We start from the raw sequence: 10,118 nt of genomic DNA, 5'->3' as shown, positions 1-10,118 counted from the left end.
AATGTAGAAAATATAACAACATATTATACCTTAAAAAAAATCGTTGTGCACAATTATTTTAACGATTTTTTTTATTATTATTTGTATTTAAGTAATGTGCAAAACAATATTCAAATGCTTAATTTTTACACTGATTTAAATGTTATTCTTATTAAGATATATACGCATAAGTATAATACTGCAATTGTTTGAAACGTCCCAAAATAATGATTGAAACATTCAAAATCAATAAATATTATTAAAGACAATTTATACTTTTTGTCAAAAAAAAAAAGTTTGTTATTAATGACAGTTTATGGATTTTGTAAAAAAAAAAAAAAAAACAGGTTTGAGGTTTTCTCGGCAGTTAACTGCCGAAGTTTTCAATTTTCCTCGGGAGTTAACTGCCGAAGTTTTCCTCGGCAGTTAACTGCCGAGGGACATTTGAGTAATTTACTCGTGTGACACAGCCAAACCAAACGTGGGAACAGCAATTCTCAATCCAATACACCCCCTAAGAGGGTCAAAAGTCACAAAGGATCCGGTAAAAGGAAAAAAAAAAGAAAAAAAAGAAAGAAAGGAATTTCTTATTCCTGCTTTTAGTTCTCTCGTGGATGAAGATGGAAGGAAGGGGAAAACCTTGGTTCTTCACAAAAACAGTTGCATGACCCATTATTGTTCTCTAATTTCATCTTCCACCCAAATTTTTCATTACTAGAAACTCATCTTTCCTCCTCCATCTTTGAATTTCGTTCATAAAGAAAAATGTTCCAATTATTGTTTTGTTTTCAATCACTTGTTCTTCCTCAAATTCCAAGCCATCTCTCCATTAATTGGTGAGTTCTTTAATTAAGTTATGATTTTTATTTGGGTTTTTTCTTGGGTATGGTCCATGAGTAGAATTAAGGGTTTTTGGTAGAATTATGGATCTGTTATAGGCATATGTCGTGTATGTTTCAATTTCAGCTGTTATGGAAGGTTTTTTCTGCGCAACAGTCCAGTGTATTGGGAGGGTTTCTGTGCATTGGTGTATTTTTTTTTTTTTTGGTTTGCATATGCTTTGTCCCTTGTAACAGTTGGTTGTTTACACATCTTGTGCTAGCCTTTTTGCAATATATAATATGCCGATTAAAAAAATAAAAAAAATTGAGCTGAACACTTTTTTTTTTTTGTCAAGTAGCCCAGTGGCTAGAGAAATTCACCTTAAAATGAATAAGTGGGATGTCTAGGATTCGAACCCCAGCCCCTGCACATATTGTGCATTATCCCTTACCAAATGAGCTAAGCTCATGGGACGAGCTGAAGACTATTAATTAGCGATAGAGAGAACCAATTATACATTTTTTTTTTATTTATCTAACCAAAAACTTATCTATGATATTTATAATAACCATAAACTTTTATTTTTGAAGGATAATAACAAAAATAAAACAATTTTAGTAGAATTACAATTTTAATGAAAATTTGGCGGTATTGTTTAGCGCTAAAATAATTTTGGTTGAGCACTTTCTCTTGACTCTTGAGTAACTGATACCCATTATCTCCTCCTACTCCAATAATACACCCACTATCATTTTTTGAGTAAAAGCAAGAAACTCTGCACAATGGAATTAACAAGAAAGACCGAGCAAAGCTAAAGTATTTTGCAGATTCATATCTCTTTCAATTAGGCTTGCAAGTATTTTGCTGCCTCCGAAAGTTTGATTTCATGAATTGTTCATTTACTACGTTTTTCCTTTGATCAATTTTGGTAAAATGTTTGATTGCATAAATGGCTTGTTTATGGGGTTTGTCAATAATTTGTTTCCGCTGGCTTTCTCCCTCAATTAAAATCTAGGGTTATTTTTGTTTGACTGTGAAGGTTACTAAAAGGGGAAGAATTAAGTATTAATGTAACAAATTTGTCCGTTTAATGTTTTGTGGTGACTGTGGTTTGGTTATGTCTGGGGGTTCTGGCCTTGGGTCTTTAGCTCTCTAGCAGTTTGGTGCAGGTTTTTACTGGTGTCGCAATATCAAAGTTAGTGTAATGTTCGGTTTAAGTATCTCTATGTGTCGGTGCTTCGTAGACAAGTTGTGCTGATATGGTTTTGTTCGTGATAATTATTTGATGATTTAATATATTTTGTCATATATTTTATTTAGTTATGGCACCCCCAAATCATGATTCAGAGATACAACTTCCAAATTCTTCAAATAACAATATAAGTCAACATCAAGAAGGTACTTAATTGATTTGCTTGACTTTAATTTTTATCTTGAAATTTCACATTATACTTCTCTTCACTTTCTTTTTTGGGTAAAAATGCTATAGAATGTTCTAATGCACACAAAGTTGGAAGAGGAAGAACTGTTGGCTTAAGTGTTGCAAAAAAGAAAAAGAAGAGCGCTACTGGAAAATTGCATGATGTTATTCCGACAGATAAAATGGTAGCTGTTGGATCAGGAGCTGCTAATTTTGTGACTGAGATCTCTATCGTTGTCTTAAAAAATGCACCTTTTAATGTCAAGAAATGGAGAAAAATTCCACAAGAGACAGAAAACAAGATAGTATCAAAAGTTTTGGTAAATCATAATCTTGTGCCTTTTAATTTTATTTGATTGCTTTTACAGAGTACTCACTATAGTTTTCATTTTAACTGTTGAGAGCAGGATACTTTTGATATTGATAATACAAAGCATAACAGAGATGTTATTATTGATACTGCTAAAAGACTATATCGAAATCATAGATGTAGATTTCGTAAACACTTTAGCCAATACAAGACAAATGAGATAGCCTTGGAACATAAACCAGATGATTTAAGTGACGAAGATTGGAAGTACTTGGTAGATTATTTTTCAAGTCCTGAATTCAAGGTATGTTTGTATTAGATTTACTATATAAATATAGGTAATTTAATTTTATACGTAAACATATACTATATTTCTACTTGTATTATTTACAGGAAATTAGTTACAGGAACAAATCAAATAAATCTAAACAAGTTATAAATCATAGATGTGGAAGGAAGTCATTTCAAGCCGTTAGCTATGATGCGGTAAAATATAAAATATCAAATCTCCTTTTGTTGGTATATTTGTCATTGACTTGATAACTTACATGTATTTATATTTTGTGATGATGAAAATTTGCTTTTAGAGAGATCCTGAAACCAAAAAGGAGCCCAACTATAAGGATTTATGGAGAATGACTCGCACAAACAGCAATGGAGATGGATAAATGATGCTTCTAAGGAAGTTCATGTATGACATCCTTTTTTGATTTGTTAAACATATATAATTGTGATTAATTTTTTATTCTAGTTTTAATTTATAATTTACATTTTTAAATAGACGAAGGTTGAAGAAACTTCTTCAGTTTACTTACAAGCTGGATATGGGGACACTGATAAAGATGTCATTGCGAATATTGCTTTTGAATCAGTTGTGGGAGGGCGATTGGGATATTGTCGTGGCTTAGGAGCTGGAATTAAACCCCTAAAGGGAAAGTCTGTCACAGGTTTGCAAGAACAATTAGAAAAGGAGTGTGAAAAAAGACAAGGTTTAGAGATGAAGTTAAAAGAAGTAGAGACTCAACTCGAAAAGGAGCGAAACATGAGGGAAGAAATGACGGCAAAATTTGAAGAGAGTCTAAGGCAACTAGGAGAAAAGATGGAGAAACAAGTTGAGGAAAAAATGGCAAATATGTTTAGTCAAATGATGAATTTCTAAGTAAGTATATAAATGACCATAGTTGGTAAAAAAATATAATACAAAATTTTTAATTTTGTATTATATATTAAAATCTCTTTGTTTATTTTATTAAATTTGTCATGGGCGTTATTTTGAATATTTCTATAGGGTATCGGTGGACAATTTTGTAGTGCACTTAATATAATGTCCGAGCGTGCTCACAAGGATAATAACACCACTTCAGAGAAATTGTAAGTAATTTTTCTTGACATTTAGCATACAATTTTGTCCAAATTTTATTTCGAGTTGAGATGGATTCGTGGAGACACGACTTGATGCATTTGTGAGGATATTATGATTGAGAATTTGTTTTAGCAATTCGTTTTTGTGCTTTACTGTGATGTTGATTTTGGTGTGGTAGTGATTACTGTTATGGTGCAATTGGTTAATAATATATGCAATTGGTGTGGCTGTGTAAGCGTTTGCACGCCTTTGGTGCTGCTGTTTTTGGTTTTCGGTTGTGTGACAGCTTGGGGAAGCTTCTGGTGTGGATTTTTGCTGTTGTTTTTGGCCACTGTTTTCCTTATTTTTAGTGGTGTTTTGCTGTTTTGTTTTTCTGTTCAGCTGGCTTTAGCCTTTTATGTATACTGCCCTCTTGCCCTTTTAAGAGACACAGTATGAATATATGCTAATGTTGGTGGATTAATGCTTCAACTTGTTATTGTTTTTTGGGTTTTACTAATTTGACTGACACATTTGAAACATAGGCTAGATGATATTTGTTTTCTGTTTTTCTTCCATTCATTGATTGTATAGAAAAAGACACATTAACTATTAATTCGATTATGTTGAAATTGCAGGTCAAGTAAGGATGATTCAACTGCTTCACAAAGAAAGATTCAAACAAAAGCTACAAAAAAGAATAATTAATGTTGTTGCTTGCTGGAGCCACAATTTTATTTGTTAGTTTTTGGAATTTTTAGTTTTCCTTTTCTATGAGAAAACCATTTAAGATTATTAGCTTTTTTGTGTTAAGAAGGATAATTTATGGCATTTTATATTTTTAATGTTATAGTACTTTGCATCTACATTAAACTTGTCCATTTTTTTACATTAAAAAGATTGTGACTTATATTCTAATGTAATTTACTTTTGAATAGTTATGACAATTTACATTACAAATATAATTGATACTAATTTTATTAGAAAATAAAAGTTAGGTTTAAATATGCCTTTAGTCCTTGCACTTTCATCAGATTTTGGCATTGGTCCCTACACTTTTTTTTGTTTGGAATTGGTCCCTGTACTTTGTAAAAATATTGGTATTGGTCCCTCTATTAACTTTCTGTTAAAAAAAAAACACAAAGCTATTGGTATTGGTCCCTGCACTTTGTAAAAATATTGGTATTGGTCCCTGCACTTTGTAAAAATATTGATATTGGTGCCACGTGGCGTGAAATGATTGGGCCACGTGGCACTTCGTTGGTTGTGTTTTTTTTTTAACAGAAAGTTAACAGAGGGACCAATACCAATATTTTTACAAAGTGCAGGGACCAATGCCATACAAAAAAAAGTGCAGAGACCAATGCCAAAATCTGATGAAAGTGCAGGGACCAATGACACATTTAAACCTAAAAGTTAAAACATTATCATTTTTATTAAATGACATAAGTTGTTGGGAAATGTAATTTATACCAACTACTCTGGTTGTTGCGATTAATAGAAAATAGTAGCAATTTGTATTGTTGACAAAAAACAACTAATCTCAACAACTTTAGTTGTTGAGGAAAATACTTTATCGCAACGAATAGTCATTGTGATATTAATAAAAAATAGCATCAATTTGTATTGTTGGCGAAAAACAACTTATCACAAGTTGACAAAAATACTTTATCGCAACGAGTATAGTCATTGTGACATGTGACATAAGTCAACAATAATTGTCGTTGCAAAAGTATTAGTTTTCACAGCGACATCAAGTGGCGTTGCAAAATTTTTCGCAACAGCACTTATGCCGAGGCGAGTTGAATCATAACAGGAAAGGTATAAAAGCCCATTCAGTCATTTCAATTGTTATCTTATCATACTTTTAGAGAGAAATAGGGTGAAATAGTTTGTTCTTCAGAGAGTGAGAGTGATAGAAGGTGGATTCTTCCATATTTGTTGAGAAATCACAAGTTTGCATATGAATCTTCATCTTTTACTTCAATCTTGCAAAGTTACCATGACAATGAGTAGCTAAATCTCCATTGTTAGGATTATAGGTGCTTTATCAACCTAAACATGTAATCTTTTGATATTTAATATATGATTCTAGCATTTGATTTGATATTGAGATTATTCTTGCAATTCATGCTTATGTTTGATTTAATTTTTATTGGCAAATACTCTAGAATCTAGGTTTAGAATAATCATCTATCAAAACATGAAATTCTAGACATGGGATTGATGTTTTGATAATCACTTTGAGTATCTAAGCTTCATGCTTTCAGATCGTTTAATAGACTGAAAAATCGTCGATTAAACGATACGACTGAATATTGGATCGTTTAATAGATTGAGAAATCAACGATTAAACGACACGATTGACTTCACAATATCATTTAGACATGAATGATGTTGTCGAGGGATACGTGATAATATCGATTAAAAGCTAGAATCCGTATATGTGATCATTAGGTTATATGTGATTCTTGGTCAACGAACTCTAATCATAACAAGTTTTACGCCTTATTCCCCTCAACTTGTAATCTTGCAATTTAGTTCATTTAGTTTCAAACAAACAACCAATTAATCTTTTAACTTAAAATGATAGTCGATGTTGAACGGTTTACGATATCGCACTAGTCCCTGAGGAGACGATACAAAAATACTTACTTTTGATTTATAGAAATATGTTACATCACCTACATGGGCCTACGACCTAGCTTATATGAGACTCAGGCCATGTCATACTTCTTCTTTTTTAAGTAGTGAATGCTATGACTTTTTTAGAAGCATATTTAGTTAAAAATGTCAGGTCACATGCCATAAAAAAAGCCTTTTAGGGCTACTAGACCGACCTATATAAATAAATATGAATAACATTTTTATTACTATTATTATATTAAATTTTGTATTTTGGTTTAATTTATAAATGTGTTAACTTTTTAAAATTACATATATATTTAAATATATTATTATAAACGAGAATTGAAATATGAAAAGGAATTTTAATATCATTTATCCATTAGTTCATAAGTTTATTTAAGACTTTTAGAAGGCAAAACTCGAACCTAAAAAGGAAGGGATAATTTTTTGACAGACAGGACTTAGGTCTTATAATGTCAAGTAAATTGGACACTATAAGATCGGTTATACCGATTTAAAGAGTGATTGAACCATTCTGAAAAGTGTCCAACGACAGTTAATTGTCGGTGGAAATCCAAATGGCAGTCAACTGTTGTTAGGATATGTTTTTGAGCAATTTAAGAAGTGAAATCAGCAATTTCCTAATGTCAATTAGATTAGTTAATTTTTTGTTATTTTAAAATTAATACAAATTTAAATATTTTACTACTCTTTTATGTGTATTTTAAAGTATCTGTATTTAGTTCCCATGAGCATAGCTCAGTTGGCAGAGACATGCATTGTTATATGCAGAGGTCGGGGTTCGAAGCCCGGACACTCCACACCTTGAAAAAGGTGAATTCTAGCCACTAGGCTACCTGACAAAAAATAGTATTTGTGTTTCATGATCGTCCCTCCATCTTACATTAGGTGTTATTTTTTTTTTCTTGTTTCAAATTATTTGTCATTTTATCATATCAATACAATATTTATTTATTTTTACCCACAAACATAACCTTATTTATTGCAACTCACTCATCTATAACTACTCTATTGATTATAATTAATAAGGATTTTTAGTAAGTGACAAATATTTTACCATTAAATCAACATTATTAAAGATTTTTTTAATAATCATGTAAAACTTAAACGAGAAATTGGAAAGAAGGACAAAATGAAAAAGAGACAGTGCATCATTCAATTATTTAATATCATGTATTTTTGTATATTTATTTATTTGATGAACATTTTTTAATATACATGTGTAAGTAGGAATAACGATGGGACGGGGTGGAGACGGGTTTTACCTTCGCTGTTCCTTTACCTTAGTCTTGAATATTTACTTGTTACTCCACTCATACTCAACGGGGATGAGAAGTTGAATCTCATCCCCTTCCATGACATGTTCGAGTATCCCCATCTCATCCCTATCTCTGCAATGAGCAATTTTTTTTTAATAAAAAGAAGTATTTTCCAGCCGCGGGTGCAATGTGATAATGCATTATCCAACAAAGAGATTGTGTCGATTGATGACTATGATGATGAAGAAGAGAGAGAGACCAAGATTGTGAGATATGGACGAAGAAGAGAGAGAACTCATAGAAGTGAATGTCGTCTGACAAACTGCGACTATGATCGTGGGAGTGAAATGAAAAAGAGACAGTGCATCATTCAATTATTTAATATCATGTATTTTTGTATATTTATTTATCTGATGAACATTTTTTAATATACAGGTGTAAGTAGGAATAATGATGGGACGGGGTGGAGACGGGTTTTACCTTCGCTGTTCCTTTACCTTAGTCTTGAATATTTACTTGTTACTCCACTCATACTCAACGAGGATGAGAAGTTGAATCTCATCCCCTTCCATGACATGTTCGAGTATCCCCATCTCATCCCTATCTCTGCAATGAACAATTTTTTTTTTAATAAAAAGAAGTATTTTCCAGCCGCGGGTGCAATGTGATAATGCATTATCCATCAAAGAGATTGTGTCGATTGATGACTATGATGATGAAGAAGAGAGAGAGACCAAGATTGTGAGATATGGACGAAGAAGAGAGAGAACTCATAGAAGTGAATGTCGTCTGACAAACTGCGACTATGATCGTGGGAGTGAAATGATTTAGGATCTGAGTTTCTATTTATATAAAAGGGATAATAAATTATTATTTTACATTCGGGACGAGTATGGATATGAGTTCGGGGTAGGTACTTCTATCCCATTATCCGTCCCGTACCTGTGTTTTGAGATCGGGGAAAACCCAAACCTAATCAAAGCGAGAAAAACCCGTCAATTTAGGTTCGGTTCGGTCGGGTACCCACAAATTTGAGTTTTGTTGCCATGTCTAGGTGTATGAAACAAACAAATGAATCGTTCCTTTTTTCTTAAACAAATGAATCAAACTAGTTATCAATTGATTTAGGTATTAATTCAAATCGATCATCTAAAAACCAAACCATTATATATAAGGTTATGGGTTAAAATTGACATTTTTTATGTTTTGTCTGGATATGAGTATAATTGTTGGAGTTGATAAAAGTCTCTCATATCATATTTTTATATAGTATTTTTAATTAAGTTTTTAGTCAATTTTAACTAATTTCATATTTAATTTAGAGACATTTTAAATAAATCATAGTTTTTGATTTATTGAGCAAGTAATGTATCTTTACATATTATTACTAGCACGAGGAATGCTAAAAACACTCATTTTTGAACTCTCTCTCTAGCATTTTGTGTGGGTTCTATTTTCAATGTGTAAACCCACAATGATTTAAATCAATAAGAGAGCGAGTATTTAAAAGAGAGTGTTGTTAGCACTACTCAACTACCATTACTATTAATCAATCGCCACATGATCTAATGAGAGAAAGGAAAGCGTTGCATGCTTTGGAGGTTGAAGAGAATAAGAAGAAATATGTCCTTGTGTGGTAGATCAGTGGATAAATGAAAGAAATGATTTGCACATAGATTTTTTTTTTTTTTTGAGAGATGATCTATTAATTAAAGGAGGTGCGAGTATTAAAGAGAGAAAAAAGAAGTAATATGTGCCTATTTTATAATGGAAAACGCAAGTGGGCATTGTATCCAATTTTTGGTGCATAACGAGACGAGGGATTGAAGAGCTACGACATGTCAAACAACAACAATGATTTGAATGAAAATTCAGGAGTAACATGGACAACAACATAACTCTTGGGTTTTTTTATCTCTGTATTTATTTCTATTAACTTGAGTAGTTAAATTTTTTTTGTTAGGTTTTAGATGATTTTATTTTGAGCTGCTTAAACTCTTTTCAATGCAGTTATAATCCTAGTTTTATATAGATTTGTTTGTATTTAATACTCCTTCCGTCCATACGTCTAAACACCCATTTGATTTTATTTTTGTCCATAAATGTAAACCCCTTTCCAAATTACTAGATGCATTTATTATTATTTTTTAAAACATACCCTTAATTAATACTACTAACTTGTCTTGAAATTTGAAAAGTCAAATTTAATACACATGCAAACAAAGGACAATTTAGTAATATTAACACAAAACATACACATTAATTACACTGACAACTTTTCTTAAGAAATGTGAAAAAGCAAAGGGAGTTTACATTAAGGGACGGAGAGAGTACATT

General features: G+C 31.6%; 1 protein-coding gene across 3 annotated transcripts; it reads left to right on the top strand.

The window, feature by feature from the left end:
* The first annotated feature begins 529 nt into the window (after window positions 1-529).
* LOC112416534 (uncharacterized) lies at window positions 530-4,838 on the top strand. 3 transcript variants are annotated; one of them, XM_024770691.2, is made up of 9 exons: window positions 530-815; window positions 2,122-2,199; window positions 2,291-2,541; window positions 2,629-2,835; window positions 2,925-3,017; window positions 3,119-3,222; window positions 3,313-3,690; window positions 3,820-3,902; window positions 4,512-4,838. In XM_024770691.2, the coding sequence occupies exons 2-6, from the start codon at window positions 2,124-2,126 to the stop codon at window positions 3,197-3,199; spliced, it is 708 nt and encodes a 235-aa protein (XP_024626459.1). In that variant the 5' UTR covers window positions 530-815; window positions 2,122-2,123; the 3' UTR covers window positions 3,200-3,222; window positions 3,313-3,690; window positions 3,820-3,902; window positions 4,512-4,838. The 3 variants fall into 3 exon arrangements, with proteins under 3 accessions (XP_024626459.1, XP_039685906.1, XP_039685905.1); XM_039829972.1 differs by lacking the exon at window positions 530-815 and adding an exon at window positions 1,207-1,617; XM_039829971.1 differs by lacking the exon at window positions 530-815 and adding an exon at window positions 1,207-1,657.
* The last annotated feature ends 5,280 nt before the right edge of the window (window positions 4,839-10,118 follow it).

Source organism: Medicago truncatula, chromosome 1 (genome assembly GCF_003473485.1).
Source record: "Medicago truncatula cultivar Jemalong A17 chromosome 1, MtrunA17r5.0-ANR, whole genome shotgun sequence".
NCBI classification, from domain to species: domain Eukaryota; kingdom Viridiplantae; phylum Streptophyta; class Magnoliopsida; order Fabales; family Fabaceae; genus Medicago; species Medicago truncatula.
The sequence above is the reverse complement of the archived record's forward strand: the minus strand, read 5'-3'. Positions and strand labels throughout refer to the sequence as shown.

Excerpts from the sequence above, each read along its gene's own strand:
- LOC112416534 (XM_024770691.2), top strand. The coding sequence starts at position 2,124 with ATGGCACCCCCAAATCATGATTCAGAGATACAACTTCCAAATTCTTCA. Across the intron at positions 2,200-2,290 it reads TATAAGTCAACATCAAGAAG|AATGTTCTAATGCACACAAA; the intron begins GTACTTAATTGA and ends AAAATGCTATAG. Across the intron at positions 2,542-2,628 it reads AGATAGTATCAAAAGTTTTG|GATACTTTTGATATTGATAA; the intron begins GTAAATCATAAT and ends TGTTGAGAGCAG.